The sequence below is a fragment of the Pelophylax lessonae genome (assembly GCF_965119305.1).
Source record: "Pelophylax lessonae genome assembly, chromosome: 7".
Classification (NCBI taxonomy): Eukaryota; Metazoa; Chordata; class Amphibia; order Anura; family Ranidae; genus Pelophylax; species Pelophylax lessonae.
In genome coordinates, this window is record NC_138774.1 from 34,609,137 (window position 1) to 34,632,208 (window position 23,072).

The 23,072-nt window shown below is 44.7% G+C and overlaps 1 protein-coding gene across 2 annotated transcripts in view; it reads right to left on the reverse strand.

Annotated features, from left to right (window-relative positions):
• Positions 1-2,829: 2,829 nt before the first annotated feature.
• The window catches only part of RING1 (ring finger protein 1), a 36,577-nt gene continuing 16,334 nt past the window's right edge, over positions 2,830-23,072 (reverse strand). The window contains exons 2-7 of one of the 2 annotated variants that reach the window (XM_082264306.1): positions 18,658-18,747; positions 15,703-15,863; positions 15,270-15,485; positions 8,333-8,632; positions 8,065-8,242; positions 2,830-3,776 (exon numbers count right to left, since the gene is read on the reverse strand). In XM_082264306.1, the coding sequence (XP_082120432.1) occupies positions 3,675-3,776; positions 8,065-8,242; positions 8,333-8,632; positions 15,270-15,485; positions 15,703-15,863; positions 18,658-18,735 (1,035 nt within the window). In that variant the 5' untranslated portion in view covers positions 18,736-18,747 and the 3' untranslated portion in view covers positions 2,830-3,674. Of the gene's footprint in view, positions 3,777-8,064; positions 8,243-8,332; positions 8,633-15,269; positions 15,486-15,702; positions 15,864-18,645; positions 18,748-23,072 lie in introns of both variants that reach the window. The other variant, XM_082264305.1, reaches the window with a different exon arrangement.

Here is a 23,072-nt window from a genome sequence, read left to right on the forward strand (position 1 = left end):
AAATATTGATTTGTACATTCGTTTGTTTTTTTTTTTTTAAATAAGAGCACGAGGGGTTTGGGTTCAACTCCGCTTATCGCATGTAACGGATTATATGCAGACAGCTGTGGCACGCATATCAGTGATTTTTACAGGTATCCTGTCTGCAGCTGACCACACACCCCCCGCTGCAGGATTACGCTGATTCTAGGTTCTGCATGGCCTCAACCCGCTAAATGAATTTGGCCTTATTTGTCAAGAACCATGCAAAAGTGAAACACTTTTTTGGTGGAGCGAACGCTAATGGTTACCATTGAGCCATGGTATAGTTAGTAGTAGTTATCACCTTCAACTGGACTTGTATAATGCTGAAGGCATTTTGGAGCTTACCCAAGGCGCTTCTTCAGTTCACTGGAACATTAGAGAACGAATACAGTTGATTGTGAGTAACTTCTGCTAGATTTTAATCCCTTCAACCCTTGAGCCTGTCCACATTAAGGAGGGAAGCTCCCTCTAGAACACATATGTCAAACACAAGTTCCACGAGGCCTTGTAATGTGGTCCTCCCACCCAGTTTTGCATGCTGAACGTGGCGGATTGCCATCCCACCGCCTACAACTCTTGCGCTCCTGCTCCCCGCTGTCACATGTAAGCACAGAAATCTTCAGCTATGCTCTCAGTGGCTCCCAGAACTATCAGATCCCTACACACACTCACGGTGGGGACAGATCTGAGAGGGAGAAGAAAATCTCCCTGTAAGGTGAGGCAAAGCCGCCTACACAGGAAGGTATTAGAGATGGGCAAGGTAGGAGAGAGATGCAAGGAAGCTTTGTGGGGGGGGGGGGGTTTAGTTGGGGTTGTACACTGTGCATAGCACACTCTTGTACTCTGTACACCCCTGCACTCTGCACGTAATGCAGTTCTGAACCCTGCACTCTGTACATAGTGCACCCCTTAACTCTGCACTCTGTGCATAGGACACTGCTGGACCCGCACTCTGTACATAACGCACCCCTGAACCCTGCACTCTGTACATAACACACTTCTGATCTCTGAACATATAGAGTGCAGAGTTCAACATTACACTACATACAGAGTGCAGGATTCAGGATTACACTACATACAGAGTGCAGAAGTGTGTTATGTAAAGAGTGCAGGGTTCAGGATTATACTACACACAGAATGCAGAGTTCTGGATTACACTACATACAGAATGCAGAGTTCAGGATTACACTACATACCGAATGCAGAGTTCAGGATTACACTACATACAGAGTGCAGTGTAATCCTGAACCCTGCACTCTGTACATAGCACACTTCTGAACTCTGCACTCTGTATGTAGTGTAATCCTGAACTCTGCATTCGGTATATAGTGTAATCCTGAACTCTGCATTCGGTATATAGTGTAATCCTGAACTCTGCATTCGGTATGTAGTGTAATCCTGAACTCTGCATTCGGTATGTAGTGTAATCCTGAACTCTGCATTCGGTATGTAGTGTAATCCTGAACTCTGCACTCTGTATGTAGTATAATCCTGAACCCTGCACTCTGTACATAACACACTTCTGAACTCTGCACTCTGTATGTAGTGTAATCCTGAACCCTGCACTCTGTATGTAGTGTAATGTTGAACTCTGCACTCTATATGTTCAGAGATCAGAAGTGTGTTATGTACAGAGTGCAGGGTTCAGGGGTGCGTTATGTACAGAGTGCGGGTCCAGCAGTGTCCTATGCACAGCACACTCCTGTACACTACACCCCTGCACTCTGCACGTAACGCAGTTCTGAACCCTGCACTCTGTACATAGTGCACCCCTTAACTCTGCACTCTGTGCATAGGACACTGCTGGACCCGCACTCTGTACATAACGCACCCCTGAACCCTGCACTCTGTACATAACACACTTCTGATCTCTGAACATATAGAGTGCAGAGTTCAACATTACACTACATACAGAGTGCAGGGTTCAGGATTACACTACATACAGAATGCAGAGTTCAGGATTACACTACATACAGAATGCAGAGTTCAGGATTACACTACATACAGAGTGCAGAGTTCAGGATTACACTACATGCAGAATGCAGAGTTCAGGATTACACTACATACAGAGTGCAGATTTCAGAATTACACTACATACAGAGTGCAGAGTTCAGGATTACGCTACATACAGAGTGCAGAGTTCAGGATTACACTACATACAGAGTGCAGAGTTCAGGATTACACTACATACAGAGTGCAGAGTTCAGGATTACGCTACATATAGAGTGCGGAGTTCAGGATTGCACAACATACAGAGTGCAGTGTAATCCTGAACCCTGCACTCTGCACATATCAAACTTCTGAACCCTGCACTCTGTACATAGCACACTTCTGAACCCTGCACTCTGCACATAGCACACTTCTGAACTCTGCACTCTATATGTAGTGTAATCCTGAACTCTGCACTCTGTATGTAGTGTAATCCTGAACACCGCACTCTGTACATAACACACTTCTGAACTCTGCATGTTGTGTAATGTTGAACTCTGCACTCTGCATGTAGTGTAATGTTGCACTCTGTATGTAGTGTAACCCTGAACCCTGCACTCTGTATGTAGTGTAATGTTGCACTCTGTATGTAGTGTAACCCTGAACCCATCACTCTGTATGTAGTGTAATGTTGCACTCTGTATGTAGTGTAACCCTGAACCCTGCACTCTGTATGTAGCGCACCCCAGATACAACCAGCCCTTTGAGAGAAGCCATATTACTGATGCGGCTCCTAAAGAAAATTGAGTTTGACACCCCTGCTCTAGAACAACCTTGACCATCATCAACTATAAAACAAACTGTGGTCTGATAGCATGCTGGAACATGTAGTCCTTCAAGCACTAAAAAAGGCATTAAGTTGCTTCGTCCTGCTGGAAGGAGTTCACAATATTATTTTCAATAAATGATTAGCTTATTCTTCTGGACACTGAACACAGACCTACATAACATTTCATGTCAAACAAAAATATGTATTTACTCAAAAGCATTGTAACCTGCACAGCTTACACAAAAAAATCCCCTGATTCCTACTAAGAAAAGACTTTCATTCCTGCGTAGGAAAAATAGAGAAACACAATATTTAGACTGAGTACAGAAAGTAGATATATTGCTGCTGTTTACGTTTTTCTTTTCTCCACCTCGGCATGAAAAGGCAAATAAAAACCTAAAAATTAAACTGTTCTAGTAAAAAAGACTGTTACAAGCTTAGGAAAATACCAGCGCAATATAGTGAACGGTATATAAATTATTATAATCCCACTAAGAACCGATGAGCTGCGGGGGTGAAAGAAGTTTGCAGGAGGCAAAACAAATTGTCTTCATGGGACTTTACCCCCATTAAACACGATTTATGGAGTAGCACTTGAAGCCTATAGCAGGGGGTCCGATGAATGGCTTGACTTCTGCCTAATTGTGCTCCTGAACTATGCAGAGTGAGGAGGACACCGCTTGCTTCTGGTCAATAACAGTAATCCACACAATGACGGGGAGCTGGCGAACCGTCTCCTAGGGTGGCCCCATTTTCCCCGTAGGTCCCTTTCTTGGTGCCTCTCCACAAAAGTTTGGCTGTAGAATCTTTCTACGGTGGGACTGTGTGTGAGGAGAACCGTCTCAAGGTTTCCAGTCAGTCTATCTTCTCACACCTTGAGGGGGTCACCCCCTTATTTCTGTTCCTTTGTGGGAGCATAATACAACTCCAGAGGCTTGCTCACCTTCCAGTACTTCTCATTAACAAGCTCCAGGGTTAATGATCCATTCAAAGTCTGAGGAAGAAATAAACATAAAAAAAGAGTTTGTGAAATAAGAAAATACCGCATTTGCGGCGTATAAGACGACTGGGCGTGTAAAACAACCGCCTAATTTTCAGGTTAAAATTAGGGATGCACCGATTCGACTTTTTTGGACCCGATACAGATATCTGCCGTTGTGAAATCGCCGATACCGGAACCGATCCAGAGCTACACACAAAGCAAGCGGCTGCAGTACAGAGAAAAGCTGCTGCTTCATGTGTACGGCTCCTCCATTCACAGGCGGAGTGCATCTGATATCACTCCGCCTGTGAGCCGGACCTATACAGGAAGTAGCGGCTCCCATCCCATACTACTACTGCACCTAGTAAGGGATGGCTGAGCCGTTACCAAGCAAAAACCGGATCGGCCAGTGGATCGGTCAATGTTACTGATCCCCTGATCCATTTAAAATGGCCATATCGGCGCCGATATCCGATTCGAATATCGGATTGGTGCATCCCTAGTTAAAAATATAGGTTTTGGGCTATACTCGCAGTATAAGAATACCCCCTTTCTGTACTTTAAAGGAGTATAAAATGTGAGGACTACTTTACATGGCCCCAAACGAACGTCCCTATTAATCTCTCAATCCGCTGGATGTGCGGTAATAATGGTTGTACCGTAGCCGAGTAAAAAATGTGAGGACTACTGTACTTTACATGGCCCGAAATAAACGTACCTATTAATCTCCAAGCAGGGTAAGTACACAGGGTGTAATCTCTCAACACGCTAGATGTGCGGGAATATTGTACCGGTATGTACCGTAGCTTCGGCTACATACAGGATACCGCGCTGAGCCAATCACAGTGAGCGATGTATTCTATTATTGAATACAAAGCCATCTCGGATTGGCGGAGTCAGAGAGAGTAACATCATCAGCCCGCCTCTCTGACTCCGCCAATCACAGTGAGTGATGTATTCTATTATTGAATACAAAGCCTGCTTAGATTGGCGGAGTCAGAGAGGCGGGCTGATGATGTTACTCTCTCTGACTCCGCCAATCCGAGATGGCTTTGTATTTATTAATAGAATACATCGCTCACTGTGATTGGCGGAGTCAGAGAGGCGGGCTGATGATGTTACTCTCCCTGACTCCGCCAATCACAGTGAGTGATGTATTCTATTATTGAATACAAAGCCTGCTTAGATTGGCGGAGTCAGAGAGGCGGGCTGATGATGTTACTCTCTCTGACTCCGCCAATCCGAGATGGCTTTGTATTTATTAATAGAATACATCGCTCACCGTGATTGGCACGGTATACTGTATGTGGCGGAAGCTACGGTACATACCGGTACAGTATTCCCGCACATCCAGCGTGTTGAGAGATTACACCCTGTGTACTTACCCTGCTTGGAGATTAATAGGTACGTTTTTTTCGGGCCATGTAAAGTACCGTAGTCCTCACATTTTTTACCCGGCTACGGTACAACATACATTATTACCGCACATCCAACGGGTTGAGAGATTATTAGGGATGTTCGTTTTGGGTCTCACATTTTATACTCTGCGTATAAGAGGACCCTCCTGTTTTTGGGGGATGAATTTAAGGTTAGAAAGTCATCTTATACGCTGGCAAATATGGTACGTGTCTGCAATGATGTGTAGTAGTTTAACCACTTGCCGATCGCACAATGTAGTTTTACTGCTACAGTGCAGACTGGCTACGCAGAATCAGGGATTCTGCTCTTCCTGGCAGGGGGCGATCACCAGCACGCACTGATTGCCAAGAACGATGACAGGACAGAGCTCTGTGTATGGAAACAAGGCAGAGCTCTGTCCTGTCAGCAGGGATGTGCTTGATTTTGTTTCCCTGCAAAGCAGGGAATAAAAACCAGAACATCCCTAAGTGAAAGCAGCACATACAGTACACATAAACACTGGTTAGGCACCCTAGATGTTTAGCCAGTTCCCAGCCACTGTCATTAGTACAGTGACCTTGCATATTTTAAGCTCTGATCACTGTATTAGTGTCACTGGTTCCCGCAAAGTGTCAGTTACTGTCCGATTGTCTGCTGCAATATCACAGTCCCACTGTCGATGATTGCCACCATTACTAGTATAAAGAATAAAAATTCCATAAATAATTTCCATAGTTTGTAGACGCTATAACTTTTGCGCAAACCAATCGATGTACATTTATTGGGATTTTTTTTATCAAAAATATGTAGCAGGATATATATTGGCCTAAATTTCTGACAAAATCTGATTTTTATTGGATAGGTTTCATAGTAGAAACTTTTTTCAAAATTTTGGGTCTTTTTTTGTGTATAGCGCAAAAAACAAACAAAAAAAAACATAGTGGTGATCACTAAAAGAAAGCTCCATTTGTGAGAAAAAAAATGACAAATTTAATTTATGAACAGTGTTGCATGACTGCGCAATTGTCAGTTAAGTAACGCAGTTCCATATAGCAAAAAATGGCAACCCCATGTGCATCAAAACAAAAAGCCTGTCCCTTGCCAGCAATGCTGCAGAGAAAGACTGTTGCTGATGTTCCTGCCAGTCCCTCTGCTTTCCTATTAAAAACTGACCACACTAAGTAAAGAGCACACCGTGGTCAGTTCTCTAGCTGTGCCTGCTCTCCTCCAATGATCAGGCTTGTCCTGACGCCCCTGATACGGTTTCTCCTCCCACAGCTCTTATGCAGCTGAGAACAGAGGGAATTTTGATCACTAATAAAAAAGGAAAAAGGTATTTATGTTTTTTTTAAAATCAATACAAAAATGTTTGCCTTTCATTTCTTTGTTAAATTGAATGGGTTGTTTTAGAAGGTGATCGTTTACAATCACTTTAACATACACATCACAAAAGTTGCAAGGATGACCGATTTCTACCAATTAGAGTGGTTGTAAAAGCTCAAGGTTTTTAGGTAAAAAACCTTCTGTGTGCAGTAGCAGCAGCAGCCCCCCCCCCCCCCATCTCAAAACAGCGATGTGCACGAGAGCCTCGGCTCTCCCAGGTCTCTCTCTCCCTATTGGTTGAGACAGCAGTGGTAGCCATTGGCTCCTGCTACTGTCAATCACAGCCAATGAGTCAATAAGGAGAGAGCAAGGGCGGGCCAAGCGGCGATCTGTGTGTGAATGGACACGCGGTGCAGCGGCTCGGGAGCCCCCATAGCAAGCTGCTTGCTATGGTGGCATTTAGCAGGAGCGCTGGCGGGGAAACTGAGGAGGATCAGGGCTGCTCTGTGCAAAACCATTGCACGGAGCAGTTAGGTATAACAGGTTTGGTATTTTTAAAAAATAAAAACAGAACCTTAAGAGCCCATTCACATTAGCGCGACTTGTCAGCCTGACAAGTCGCGGTATGTCGCGGTCCATTGAGTAGTACAGGACCCGTTCTAATAGGAGCGACACAAGTCGCTCCGACTTAGAAAAAGGGTCCTGTACTACTTTGGGGCGACCTCGGAGCGACTTGCATAGACTTCCATTATGTGAAGTCTCTGCAAGTCGCGCCGAAGTCACGGTGCACGCGACTTCACAGGTCACCCCCCGAAGTCGTGTCGCCTCAATGTGAATGGGCTCTTATGCTTAATGTACACGGGACGTTTTCAAAAGTCCTTTGAACGCTGGAATTTAAAGGACGTTTAAAACGTCCGTTGTGTCGCGTTTGCATGCCGCGTTTATCGGGCGTTTGCGCTCAGATCCGTTTTTTAGAGGTCAAAAGATCATTCCCCTTTAAACAGTAAAAACGCAAGCGCTAAACGCGGGTGACCGCGTTCGGTCACGTTTTGCATTTGAAACGCCGGTAAACAGACGTTCTGAACATCCTGAACGCAAATAATTGCTTTCCAAAAAATGACACTGAACTCAACTGCCTCTAAATGACTGTAAACGACCCTGTGTCCATGGACAGATAAGATAAGATAACATAGAGGAGGGTTTAGGGGCTTCTGAAAAAAATGCCCAATTGCTCCTAAACGTCCGTTTACAAGTAGCAGTGTACATGCGGCCTTAATGTCACTTGAAGGCCAGGTTCACATACGTGCGAACTGGATGCAGTGAAATTCGAATGACATGGGAGTGTGACCGGCTCTCAATGGAGCTGGTTCATAAATGTCCGGGGCGGCCATGGTGCGGTTTCCGAAAGGGTCCTGTGCGTTTTTGGGTACAGTTCAGGTGCGAATTCAGGCTACAATTTGGACCTGAATCACACCTGAACCGGTGAACAGAAACGCACCGGACCCCAGGCTGGAAACCACGGCTGCACATATGTGAACCCAACCTAAGCATTTCTCAACCACCAAATGCATATTCTTACCGTGTATTGTCCACCGGCAGCCCCCGCGCAGATATAAATTGTGTATTGCTTCTCGCTGACCTCTCCCAGTGACACGGCCTCTGTTCCTCCCTGCTGAGCCTGTTCCTCCAGAGCAATCCGAAGAGCCAGATACTTGGAAAGATGATCAACTGTGGCATTTGCTGTTGTCTTTACAAACCTGCAGAGAACCACCAGCCTGTTCAGATCTATACTGGTTAATGTCAGGATAATGCAGGAAAAAACAGTAACAGATTTTATGAGCTCTCACCTGGTTTGACTGTAACTGTCTTTCTCCACCAGCAATGGGTGGGCCCGGAACACCAGTTCTATTTCACTACCAGGCTCTCCCGTTCCCTGTGGGTCTGGACTTCGTACTCCACCTTCATGTGACAGATCTGGTTCTGCCCCAGAATCCTCTGAAGCTCGGGACCTCTTGCGGCTTGGCCCGGCCTCCTGGTTGCTATGTACCGATGGATTACTAACGTGAGAGCGACTGTCGCAGTTATCCTCTCCACCACTGAAAGTAGTGTTGTCTGACTCGTGTGGGTGTTTCCTGACCCTCTGTGCCCTTTACAAAGGAAGAAAGGAGATAAAAAACTTAAAGGAAAAGGAAATGGGGATTAAAATGAACCAAGATACAATATATATGAATTACTAGGTTTAGCATACATTGTGCAAATGATAACCACTTACTGACCACCCTATAGCAGATTTCCTGCTAGAGGGCAGTCGTTCTGCGCAATATCACTTATATATATATATATATACATATACACACACACGTGATTCCACACTCCTGCCTAGGGGGCATGCACATGCGCGCAGCTTCTGCTGTGATAAGTCATCTAGTGGGTGTCGGCCAATTGGATGTCCACCGGCACCCGCTGATCGTCAGGAAGACACACAGGACAGAGCTCTGCCTATGTAAACAAGGCAGAGCTCTGTTCTGACAGTGGGGATGTAATGGATTTTCCATCACATCTCTTTGTGAAAGCACCTCATAAAGTACACATAAACACTGGTTAGGCACACATTTAACCCTTTGATTGCCCTAGATGTTTAACCCCTTCCCAGCCAGCGTCATTAGTACAGTGTATATTTTTTAGCACTGATCACTGTATTAGCGTCACTGGTTTCCCCAGTGTCAGTTAGTGTCAGAATGTCCGCCACAATATTGCAGTCCCGCTATAAGTCGCCGATCGGCGTCATTGCTGGTTTAAAGTAAATAAATAAAAATTCCAGTATATGTACCATACATTTTAGACGCTATAACTTTTGCGCAAACCAATATACACTTATTGGGATTTTTTTTTTACCAAAAACATGTAGCAGAATACATATTGGAATACATTTAGGATCCTTTCACACGGGCGCAACCGCTGAGGGAGTCCGTTCTGCTCAGTGGGGGATAGACCTGCCGATCCCTGCTGAGCAGGCGGATGACCGCTTAGTCTCCGCTGTGTGTGCGGAGACGGAGCTGTCAGATCCCCACTCTCCTCTATGGGGAGATCGAATGAGAATGGACCGCATGTCCCCTCTCATCCGAACCGATCCATCAGACGGATGGAAAATAGGGTTTCCATCCGTTCGGATTTCACGGACAGGGTTGGAATCAGATAGCAGCGGGTATCAGCGGACATGTCTCCGCTGACATCCGCTGCCCTGTAGGGATGCATGGAGCACCCGATCCGGTTCGCCTGAAAATCTGACAGGCAGATCGGATCGTCCGTGTGAAAGGGGCCTTATGAGGAAATTCGTTTTTTTATTGGACGATTTATAGCAGAAAGTAAAAAATATTTTTTTTTTCTTCAAAATTGTCAGGCTTTTTTGTTTATAGAGATAAAAAGAAAAACCGCAGAAGTGATCAAATACCACCAAAAGAAAGCTCAATTTCTGGGAAAAAAAGGACATACATTTTGTTTGAGTAGAGTGTCACATGACTGCGCAATCGTATGGTAAAGTAACGCAGTGCCGTATCGCCAAAAAAATGGCCTGGTCATGAAGGAGGGTAAATCTTCCAGAGGTCAAGTGGATAAACTGGCAGTGAATTTGTAATAGTTGTGTAATCATTGTTCGGGTACAGGCTGAGGTTGTTTCTGGAGCAAGTCTAAAGGCCCGTACCCACGATAGGAAAATCGTAAGTAAAATTTCGTCCGACGAACGATCTGCTGATTTTTGGATTGTTAGTATATTGCTTTTGACAGCCGATAACAAATTTTTGTATGACAAAAACTGTATGTGCAGGCTACAACCATAGGTGTGCGCAGCCTATTGCATTAGGGTGTGCACCCCAAAGCTCAAACCTGTGTGTGTGTGTTTGTGTATTAACAGTATGTATATATATATATATATATATATATATATATATATATATATATATATATATATATATATATATATATATATATACACATATATATACACAAACCGACACACACACTTATGAATAAATGTGAACAAACATTTAATAATTTATAAAAACATGGACGGTGTCAGTAGGGCAGTGGGCCCTGGACAATAGGGGGAATCTGCGCCGCACTGGGTGATTAGGGTGTGCCCAGGCACACCTGGCACACCCCCTGCGCACGCCTATGGCTACAACATTTTTATCGTACACGAACAGACCGTCTGATTTCCATTTAATTAGTACAGTTTTTGGGGGAAAAAAAAAAATCTTAAGACCAAGATTAGACATGCTCAGAAACTAAAGAACACAAAACAATTCAACAGATGACATCACTTCTGAAGTTGAATTCTGCCGTACGGGAATTTTCGTATGACCGTAACCTCTTCACTTTCCATATGAGACCAGCATGCAACAAAAAACTAAAGAAAATTCGTCCGATAATCTGACTGTGTGTACGAGGCTTAAGTGTCCGACTGCAGTGTAGTTTGAAGAGAGGTCATTGAGCTAGCTGTGGTCTCTGCCAGGAGTATCTGGAACACCAAACTGGCTGAACTGTACTACTATGGCCTGACGAAGTGGCCAGAATTGCAATCTGCATTGAGTCGCTTACTACCAGCCATGCCGCCATACCTGTGCTAGCCAGGGGAGGCACCAGCTCACCTTCTTTACAGGCTGAAGTTGAGATTCAGGGTTTCCAGGAGAGTAATAAGGACCAGTATACATGTTGTGTATTACTTACCATGATAGTGCATGCTTGGTGGTCATCTTTTGGTTGTTGTTTATACTCGCCTGTACATCATTTGACCTGGGCCGCCAAGCTTGTGACTCAGAGAAGGCCCCTCAGTAGCAAATCATATGGCTTATCAGCAGACTGGTATTAGTTAACAATATGGGGTTTAATTTTAATAGGGTAAGGGGGGGGGGGGGGGGGGTAAACCTAGTTTTTTTTTTTTAATTTTTATTATTAAATAAAACAAATCATGATATACTTATCTGCTCTGTGTAATGGTTTTGCACAGAGCAGCCCCAATCTTCCTTCTTCTCAGGTCCCCTGCCAGCGCTCCTGGCTCCTCCCTCCTGTCAAGGTACCCCATAGCAAGCTGCTTGCTGTGGGGGTACTCGTGCGTACTTGCTCCCGAGCCCTGCTCTGTGTTTTCATTGACACACACAGCATGGCACAGGCTGCCCCCTTCTCTCTCCTCACTGGCTGTGATTGACATTGGCTCCTGCTGCTGTCTCTGAGCCAATCAGAATCAGAAATAAAGAGATTATTCTCCCACTCTACAAGACTCTGGTCCGGCCACATCTGGAGTATGCTGTCCAGTTCTGGGCACCGGTCCTCAGGAAGGATGTGCTGGAACTGGAAAGAGTCCAGAGAAGGGCAACAAAAATAATTAGGGGAATGGAGGACATCAGCTATGAGGAAAGACTACAAGCACTGAACCTATTCTCTCTGGAGAAGAGACGATTGAGGGATATGATATCAATGTACAAATACTGTACTGGAGACCCTAGCATAAGGAACAAACTATTCAGAGAGAGGAGATACAATAAGACACGTGGCCACTCACTAAAACTAGAGGAAAGGAGGTTTAACCTTAAAATGCGCAAGGGGTTCTTCACTGTAAGAGCGGTAGGGATGTGGAATTCTCTTCCACAAGCAGTCTGTCTTTTTTCAACCTCACTATGTAATAAAAGAGAGAGATGATACTCTTGTGCACGTCCCTGGATCAAGATCAGGCTCAGAGTGTGTATAAGGGATTGTTAGGAAAAGAGCAGACCACAGAGAGTTTTTTTTTCTTTAACCTCTTGCAGACCAGTCTTCTTATGCCACTTTTTGTTTACAAGTTTACCCACTTGCCTACTGGGCACTTTCACCCCCTTCCTGCCCAGGCCAATGTTCAGCTTTCAGTGCTGTCGCGCTTTGAATGACTATTGCGCGGTCATGCAACACTGTACCCAAACAAAATTTTAATAATTGTTTTTTTGCTAAACAAATGAAAAAAGACAGAAAGTTTTGAGAAAAAAAAAAAAAAGGTTTTCTTAGTTTCTGTTATAAAATTTTGTAAATAAGTAATTTTTCTCCTTCACAGATGTGCACTGATGAGGCTGCACTGATCGGCACTGATGTGCACCGATGAGGCTGCACTGATAATCACAACACTGATGATTAGAGCCCTGATTGTCAGTACAAATGTCCCCTCCCAGATACAATTCAACACTGCTACACATTTGTGGAAAGTTATGCTTGCTAAGTCTGATAAATTGCTGCACATTTTCACTGGTAAGTTGCACACTTGCAGAGCACTTGAAGCACAAGTTCTAGTTGACACTTCTCCAATTTGTAGCAATGTTGCGTGGCAAGTCTCTAGCAAGAGCAAAGTTGCAATTGGTGAGTCTACAGCAGGAGCTCTGCAAGTCTACAGCGTGAAAAATTGTGACCCCCTGTGGTGGGATGACTGTTCCAAAACATAACTGAACCAGAACTTTCAGCAGACCTGCAAAATGTTTGCAAACAAAGTTGATCTGGAGTCATGCAATGCGGAGTTGCTGCAATTGTGCAACAAACGCGTGAAGTCTGGCAAGTCTAACAATAGCTTAGCAAGTAATTTTCAAACATGCAGCACAATTGCTTGCTATCCGGGCTGTGTGGATTTGCCGATTATCAGCTCTCCTCCCCTCACGCTCTGTCAAAGAGAAGGGAGGATTGCCGATAACCAGCAAATCCTGTTGAAGTGGTTGTAAACCCACATTTTTTGACATTTACCTATAAGTAAGCTTATATTAGGGCTTACCTATAGGTGCTATAAATTTCTCCTAAACTTGCACCGTTTAGGAGATATTTACAGTGCATGCAGCCGATGACGTCATCGGCGCATGCACTCTGAAGGAACGGCCACCCGTGCCATTCCTTCAGAGCCCAGTGCCGTGACATCGGCTCCCGCGCCGGAGTGATGTAGTCGCGCCTCTGGCCAGTCTGATGGCCGTAGGACACGAACAAGGAAGCAGGGCGGCCGGACATGTCGGCCGCTCTGTCGCTGAGCGAGCGGCACTGCGGGGGATTCGTTTTAAGGTAAGTACTTCATAATGAGCTAGTGTGCGATGCATACTAGCTCATTATGCCTTTGTCTTTACAGGTTTTTTTTTTCTCATTTTTTTTAGGGCTTACTTACTCTTTAAATCTATGATCAGCTGTGATTGCCACAGCTGATCACATGGTAAAGAGCTGCTGTGATTGGCTCTTTACCCTGATCTGTGATGAGCTGGGTCCGAAGTAAGCAGCTGTCACAAATCACCGACGATGTGTGCCAGAGGGTGCACAGGCAGTGTGAGCATGTGAGGATGTCATGTGACATGCAACGTGCAGCTGTGCTGTAGCTGTCATTCCACTATAGTGCGGTTGCGAAGTAGTTAAATCAGTATTTTTTGCTAGAAAATTACGTAGAACATTATAAATTTTTTTAAGAAACCCTAGGGAATAAAATGGCGATTATACAATTTGTTTTTAGAAGAGACCCTAGGGAATAAAATGGGAATTATACAATTTGTTTTTAGCAAAGACCCTAGGAAATAAAATGGCGATTGTAACAATTTTTTAGGTCACACGGTGATTACTCTTTGATCACCTATGGGACCAGCCGGCCGCACCATCGGATCGTTTCTCGGGCGCACCGGAGGAAACTGTAAGCCCGAGAAACACAGTCAAGCAGTGGGAGAGGAAGGATGTCACCTCTCACCGCTTGGAAAGCTTTTATGAGAAAGCCAGCCGCTGGCTGCTAAAAAAAACGATACCGGGGGTTATGGCTGATATCTTCAGTCAAATTCACAGTAAACCACTTGCAAACCGCAAGGTATATAGAGGTATTGCGATCGGCAAGTGGTTAATGCAAAGAATGCATTAAGGTAAAAAAGCTTCTAGTTTTACAACCACTTTAACCGCTTGCCAACCACACGCCGCCTTTTTACTGCGGCAGTGTGGCTCTCCCAGGCAAACCGGCATAGGGCTACATCGGTAGCTTGGAGGCAGCTAGGGGACGAGCGTGCGCCGCCAGCGGCGTGCTCCCACCCCCACTCGGCAGTGGGGAAGCCAATGCACGGGTCAGATGGCTCCGATTGCCGCCTGACACCCGCGATCGTTCCCCGCTGAGAACCTGCAATGATCACAGAGCCCCTGTGATCCTGCTATATAGGATAACAGGTCTCTATGATCATTTCACAAGCCACGCCCCCCCCCACCGTTAGAATCACTCCCCTAAGCTCACATCTAACCCCTTGATCACCCACAATGTTAACCCCTTCCCTGCCAGTGTCATTATTACAGTAACAATGCATATTTTTAGCACTGATTACTGTAGTAATGTCATTGGTCCCCCCAAAAGTGTCTAAAATGTCAGTTAGGGGTCCGATCTGTCCGCCGCAGTCCCGCTAAAAATCGGAGATCGCCGTAAAATCACTAGTAAAAAAAAAAAAAAAAAAAACAATAGAAATTACATAAATCTTTTCCGTAGTTAGTAGACGCAATAAAACTTTTGCGCAAACCAATCAAAATAGGCTTAATGCGATTTTTTATACCAAAAATATGTAGCAGAAAACAAATTGGCCTAAGATGTTAAAAAATACAGCATCACACGACCACGCAATTGTCCGTTAAAGTAACGCAGTGCCAAAATGCAAAATATGGCCTGGTCATCAAGGGGGAAAACCTTCCGGTCCAGAAAGTTATTTGACAGCAGGACAAAGTCTTAGAACAATGAAAATACCCCTCCCCACCCCATAAAGTGCTCCTTCCATCATGTACCTGTTCATTGCTTGCATTTTAAGCCCCTCTTCAATGCTGCTGCTTAGGGCATGTGGATTATGCATCCGACTCAGCTTTGCCAGGACTCGATCCTGGTGGGCCTCATACTCGTCTCTGCTTGGGTAGATCTTGGAAATTAAAGCATCAAAGTTAGGGTCAGGGCGAAGGGAGCGTTTGGAGACCAGCTTCTTCCTGCATGTGGGGCATTCCTTGTTCCTGAAGGAAAGAGACATGTTGTCATGCTACTAATACAGATATCACATGGATTTGTTCTGCTATTTCCAACATACAGACGGTTTTTGTTCTGCTATTTCCAACATACAGAAAGCTAAAGCCATAAAACCAAACCGTCACTTTAATCACAAAGGTATAAAATTTCCAAGGTCATGAAGGAGCTCAACTGCAAGCTGAGTGTGGTTGTGAAGACACTGACCCGCTGCGTAGGGCAGTCACGATGCAATCTGAGCAGAAGCGGTGGAGGCACTCTTTGGTTGTCATTGTGTTCTTTAACATGTCCAGGCAGATAGGACACATGAGCTCACTATGAAGGCTGCGTGGGGACACGGCTATCTCTGTACCGTCCATGATGGCTTCCTAGGAGGACAGAGAGAAAATGGTAAATGCTCAGAGGCTGGCTCCCATGACTCCCATCCATAAGGTGTGGAAACCCAAGGGGGATCAGACCTGCTAAGTGTACAGGGAAACCCATATGGGAGGTGGTCATACTCCGTGTGTCTATCCTTTCCTGCCCCCCTGTCTCCTCATGATCCTTCCTCTTCCCCGTCTACTCTATACAGCCCCCCCCCCCCCTCTCACTAGCCAGACCATCAGTCTAAGGAAGCTGGAAAAGTCCCTGCTGCACTTAAATTAGTAGTCCACCTTAAGGCCCTGTTCACACTGGGGCGATCCGACTTCCAGGGGCGACCTCCGAGGTCGCGGTGCGAGCAGCGCGCCGCGACCTCGGAGTGGCCGGCACGGACTTCATAACATTGAAGTCTATGACGGTCGCTCCGGGTCGCCCCAAAGAAGCTCCGGACTGTTTTTCTAAGTCGGAGCGACTTGTGTCGCTCCTATTAGAACGGGTCCGCAGCTTCCCTATGGAAGGCGACCTACGGCCACCTGTGAGGTCGCCCCAGTGTGAACGGGGACTTACACTAAAATCCCTGGGTCAACAGATATCCACGATCTAACACTGACCTATCGAGCCCTGTAAAGAAGAAATCAGTATACTTACCTTTTTTGAAGCCGATCCGACCCGATCCCATGCTGAGCTGTCAGTCGCGGCTTCACTGTGGAGGCGGGTGCATAGGACACATCCGGCAACAGAAGCCCAATAGTAAGTCTATGGGTGACGCCACTCCCCATTCATTTCTCAGCCGTTGTCGGCCGTGTCCTCTGCAGAACTTCCCTCGCTGGCGACCGGATCGGATCGTTTTCAAAAAAGGTAAGTATACTGATTTCTTCGTTACAGGGCTAGATAGGTTACTGTTAGATCGTTGATGTCTACAGATGCAAAGGTTTTAGTTTCAAGATGGACACTTTAAGGTAAGAAAGCACCAGGGCTATAAGCCAGGATGCCACCCAGAGGGCCTGGCAATGACACCTGGCCAATGGGGACGTTATGACCAAGCCACTGCACCCTGGCTTTGGACGACCACGGGTTCCCCCATAAATAGAACCAGCTCTCTACCCAGCATTTTACAAGCCCAAAAATGTCTTTGGCAATAATTAACCTGCTGCTGACCGCCCGCCGCAGTTATACGGTGGCAGTCAGCCGCTCCTGGGCAAATCGCCGTAACTGTACAGCGCTCGCTCTCAGGAGGCGAGCGCGCGCCGCCGGCAGTGCGCTCCTGCCCCCGCTCATCAGCGGGGAAGCCGATGCAGCGAGCAGGCGGCTCTGATTGCCGCCTGACACCCGCGATCGCTCCCCGCTGAGAGAGAAGAACGGTCAGCAGTTGTAAACACAGCCGTCCGTTCTTCTACCTGGAATGATCACAGAGTGCCTGTGATCCTTCTATATAGGATCACATGTCTCTATGGTCATTTCACAAGCCACGCCCCCCACAGTTAGAATCACTCCCCTTGGCTCACATTTAACCCCTTGATCACCCCCAATGTTAACCTCTTCCCTGCCAGTGTCATTATTACAGTAACAGTGCATATTTATAGCACTGATTACTGTAGTAATGTCACTGGTACCCCCAAAAGTGTCAAAAATGTCAGTTAGGGGTCCGATCTGTCCGCCGCAATGTCGCAGTCCCGCTAAAAATCGCAGATTGCCGTCATTACTAGTAAAAAAAAAAAAAAAAAAAAAAAAAAAAAAGACAAATCTTTCCCGTAGTTAGTAGATGCGATAACTTTTGCGCAAACCAATCAAAATATGCTTATTGCGATTTATTTTTTTACCAAAAATATGTAGCAGAAAACAAATTGGCCTAAAATGTTAAAAAATTTAGATTTTTTTATTTTATTTTTTTGAGAATGTGAAAAATATTGTTTTTTTTTTCAAAATTGTTGCTATTTTTTTGTTAATAGCGCAAAAAATAAAAAAAATAAAAATCGCACAGGTGATCAAATACCATCACAAGAAAGCTCTATTTGTAGGAAAAAAAGGACATCAAATTTTATTTGGGTACAGCGTCGCACGACCGCGCAATTGTCTGTTAAAGTAACGCAGTGACGAATCGCAAAATAGGGCCTGGTCATTAAGGGGGCAAATCCTTCCGGTCTTAAAGTGGTTAAAATACTTGCAGCATGGGACCATTTACACACTCTTTAAACTCACTAAACCTCTCCCTTTGATTGTTTATAAGTTATTATAGAGGTTAGCCTAACTATCGTCCATACCATATACGTGTTTGAGTGCCGGTTCACATTTGTGCGATCACAGAGATCGCATGTAATTCGGAGCGCACTGCTCCTAAAATTACATGCGATCTCTGTGCAGTGCAAATTCAGCCATACAGTTTGTATGGCTGAATTTGCACAGCAATCGCACTAAACACGCACAGGACCCTTTTTTTTGTCCGCAGCAGAATCGGAACGCATGGTGGTTCACACTAGTGCGATCCGATTCTGTGCGAACTTACAGATCGCACTGCGATATGCGATCTGATCTGGGGGTGTCGTTAACTTTGAATTGAAACCCCCAGCGTATAGCATATGGCAGTGTGAACTGCCAGGGGTGCGGATGTGATGCGGGAAGACGCTGTATATTCGCAGCGTTCCCACATTGCCGATATGTGAACCGGGACTGAATATACATTTTTGATATTTACATACACGTATAAAACTCAATAAAATCTTTATAGGGAAAAGAAAAGAGCTGACAAGGTCAGAAGAAAAGCAAAGAATCTGAGGATATATTGTTACGCACACATTGTGGTACCTGTGGGGTACGGTGCAGCTCATACAGACTCAGCTCCCATGTTTTACTGGAGCACTGTGCGCTCACAGGGGTCGCCATCTTGTCGCCAGTCTACAAAAGAAAAGAGACCACATTACACTGCAGTAAGCAACAGTTTTAAAAACAAACTAAATTTATTGTTAAAAAAAAAACGAAATATATGTTCATCATTCCTGTGGTTGGGTGACAGTTTTCTAACCACTTGCCGACTGCCGCACGACTATTTACGGCGGCAGTCAGCCCCTCACAGGCAAAGCGACGTAGGTCTACGTCGCTAGCCTGTGAGGGTCTAGGGAGCGAGCACGCGCCGATCCCGCTCAGTCACGGACCCCCCCCCCCCCCCGCGCCTGTGCCCGGCAGACCCGACGTCCGCTGGGCACTCGAGATCGTCCGTTACACCGGGAGAAAGGCAGGCAGCTAATGTAAACAAAGAAGCCTGTCATTCTCCCCTGTGTATGAATGGAGATCATACGGTTCTGCTATGTAGGACCGTTGATCTCTATTCTTACACATCAAGCCACATCCAATCACAGTAAGAAACACGCCCCTAGGGACACACATAACCCCTCCCTCTCAAAAAAAGTTAACTCCTTCACTGCCAGTGTCATTTTTACAGTAACAGTACATATGTATAGCACTGATTACTGTAATAATGTTACTGGTAAACCCAAAAGTGTCAAAAATGTCAGTCAAGGGTCCGATCTGTCCGCCGCAATGTCGCAGTCCCGCAAAAAAAAAAAAAAAAAAAAATCGCAGATCGCCGCCATTATTAGTTAAAAAAAAAACAACAAAAATGACAAAAATCTTTCCCTTTGTTAGTAAACGCAATACCTTTTGCGCAAACCAATCAAAATACGCTTTTTGCGATTTTTTTTTTTACCAAACATATGTAGCATAAAACAAATTGGCCGAAAATGTTAAAAAATTTAGATTTTTACATTTTTGTTTTGGGAATTTCATATAATAAAATGTGAAAAATATTGTTATTTTTGCAAAATTTACGCACTTTTTTTGTTTATAGCGCATGATCAAAAAAATCGCACAGGTGATCAAATACCACCAAAAGAAAGCTCTGTTTGTGGGAAAAAAAAAGGACGTCAAAAAACGTTTAGGTACAGCGTCGCACGACCGCGCAATTGTCCGTTAAAGTCACGCAGTGCCGAATCACAAAATAGGCCCTGGTCAGGAAGGGGGTAAAATCTTCTGGGGCTTAAGTGGTTTACAATGGAGTGTTTGTCACCTGGACTACAATGGAAACGTTATATCTGTACATTAATATCAAACAAACTATGCGGGGGAAGGAATCCCCTGTGCAATCGCTCTCCTAAAGCCCAACTCCAGCGAAAACTTTCCTGTTTCTAGTATTGGAAAGAGCCGGAAACATTGACCAGGTTTTTAGCATCATCTGTGGGGCCCCACTGGAGGCATCTCCTCAGTTGGTAGACATTGATGCAGAATTCTTTGTTTAGTAGAATTAGGAAAGGTTAGAATGTTGAATCAAATGTTGTTTTCTATAAAAAATAAGTAAACGTGAACACAGTGCCTTGAAAAAGTATTCATACCCCTTGAAATCTTCCATATTTTGTCATGTTACAACCAAAAACGTAAATGTAACTTATTGGGATTTTATGTGATAGACCGACACAAAGTAGCACATAATTGTGAAGTGGAAGGAAAATGATAAATGGTTTTCAAAATGTTTTACAAATAAATATGTGAAAAGTGTGGCGTGCATTTGTATTCAGCCCCCTTTACTCGGATACCCCCTAACTAAAATCTAGTGGAACCAATTACCTTCAGAAGTCACCTAATTAGTAAATAGAGCCCATCTGTGTAATTTATTCTCAATATAAATACAGCTGTCCTGTGAAGCCCTCAGAGGTTTGTTAGAGAACCTTAGTGAAAAAACAGCATCATGAAGGCCAAGGAACACACCAGACAGGTCAGGGATAAAGTTGTGGAGAAGTTTAGAGGAGGGTTAAGGCCCGTACACACGTACCGATCGTCGGCATACAAACGTCGGTGGACGAAGGATCTGCCGATTGTACGCGTGTTAGTATGGTGCCTCCGACAGATGTCTGCGCACAATCCGCGGACAAAAGTCTTTCTTGCAAACATGAAAATGTTTGTATGCCGACACCAGAACGGACGATTGTTCGCCTGTCAGTACACAATTCGGCCGACAGACCGCAGATTTGCAAGACTGGGCATGCTCAGAAAATAGAAAACACAGGGAAAGTTAACCATTACATGACATCACTTCTGCAGTCGGCGGACAAAATTCTTGTGCTGTCCTTGTGCTGTCTTTGCACTTTTCAGCAGACACCGACATCCCGGGGAGAAAAGAGGAACATTTGTATGCCGACCATCGGTACGTGTGTACGGGCCTTTAGGGTATAAAAAATATCCCAAGCTTTGAACATCTCAATCCATCATCGGAAAATGGAAAGAGTACGGCACAACTGCAAACCTACCAAGACATGGCCGTCCACCTAAACTGACCGGCCGGGCAAGGAGAGCATTCATCAGAGAAGCAGCCAAGAGGCCCATGGTAACTCTGAAGGAGCTGCAGAGATCCACAGCTGAGGTGGGAGAATCTGTCCACAGGACAACTATTAGTCGTGCACTCCACAAATCTGCCCTTTATGGAAGAGTGGGAAGAAGAAAGCCATTGCTGAAAGAAAGCCATAAGAAGTCCTATTTGCAGTTTGCGAGAAGTCATGTGGGGGACACAGCAAACATGTGGAAGAAGGTGCTCTGGTCAGGTGAGACCAAAATATAACTTTTTGGCCTAAAAGGAAAACGCTATATGTGGCGGAAAACTAACACTGCACATCACTCTGAACACACCATCCCCACTGTGAAACATGGTGGTGGCAGCATTATGTTGTGGGGATACTTTTCTTCAGCAGGGACAGAAAAGCTGGTCAGAGTTTATGGGAAGATGGATGGAGCCAAATACAGGACAATCTTAGAAGAAAACCTGTTAGAGTCCGCAAAAGACTTGAGACTGGGGTGGAGGTTCACCTTGCAGCAGGACAACGACCCTAAACATACAGCCAGAGCTACAATGGAATGGATTAGATCAAAGCATATTCATGTGTTAAAATGGCGCAGTCAAAGTCCAGACTAAAATCAAATTGAGAATCTGTGGCAAGACTTGAAAATTTCTGTTCACAGACGCTCTCCATCCAATCTGACTGAGCTTGAGATATTTTGCAGAAGAATGGGCAGAAATGTCCCTCTCTAGATGGGCAAAGCTGGTAGAGACATCCCCAAAAAGACTTGCAGCTGTAATTGCAGGGAAAGGCGGTTCTACAAAGTATTGACTCAGGGGGGTGAATACAAATGCAGCCACACTTTTCACATATTTAAAATATTTGTAAAACATTTTGAAAACCATTTATCATTTTCCTTCCAGTTCACAATTATGTACCACTTTGTGTCGGTCTATCACATAAAATCCCAATAAAATACATTTACGTTTTTGGTTGGAACATGACAAAATGTGGAAAATACTTTTTTTTAATAAAGGTACCCCAGCTGGTTTAAAAGATAAATACACTTCTCAAAGTGCACTTCTCCTTTTTGCCCCTTCACCCTGACCTAATAAAATTACATAGTTTGCGAGGTCGAAAAAAGACATCCGTCCATCCAGTTCAACCTATGATGTGTGTTTGCTGCTAACCGTACATTGTATACCCCTGTATGTTGTACATTGTATATCCCTGTATGTTGTACATTGTATACCCCTGTATGTTGTACATTGTATACCCCTGTATGTTGTACATTGTATACCCCTGTATGTTGTACATTGTATACCCCTGTATGTTGTACATTGTATACCCCTGTATGTTGTACATTGAATACCCCTGTATGTTGTACATTGTATACCCCTGTATGTTGTACATTGTATACCCCTGTATGTTGTACATTGTACACCCCCTGTATGTTGTACATTGTATACCCCTGTATGTTGTACATTGTATACCCCCTGTATGTTGTAAATTGTATACCCCTGTATGTTGTACATTGTATACCCCTGTATGTTGTACATTGTATACCCCTGTATGTTGTACATTGTATACCCCTGTATGTTGTACATTGTATACCCCTGTATGTTGTACATTGTATACCCCTGTATGTTGTGGTCTTTAAAGTGCCCATCTAATAGTTTTTTGAAACTATCGATGCTCCCTGCTGATACGACTACTTGTGGATATTAAGGCCCCTTTCAAATGTGTGTGACTTGTCCTACAATTTGGGGCTGCAAGGTCACATGACAAGTCGTACTCCATGATTTCCAATGAGTACCTTTCATATCTGTGCGACTTCAAGTTGCAACAACTTTAAAGTAGTCCCTGCACTACTTTGCTCCAAATTTGATGCATTTTGAA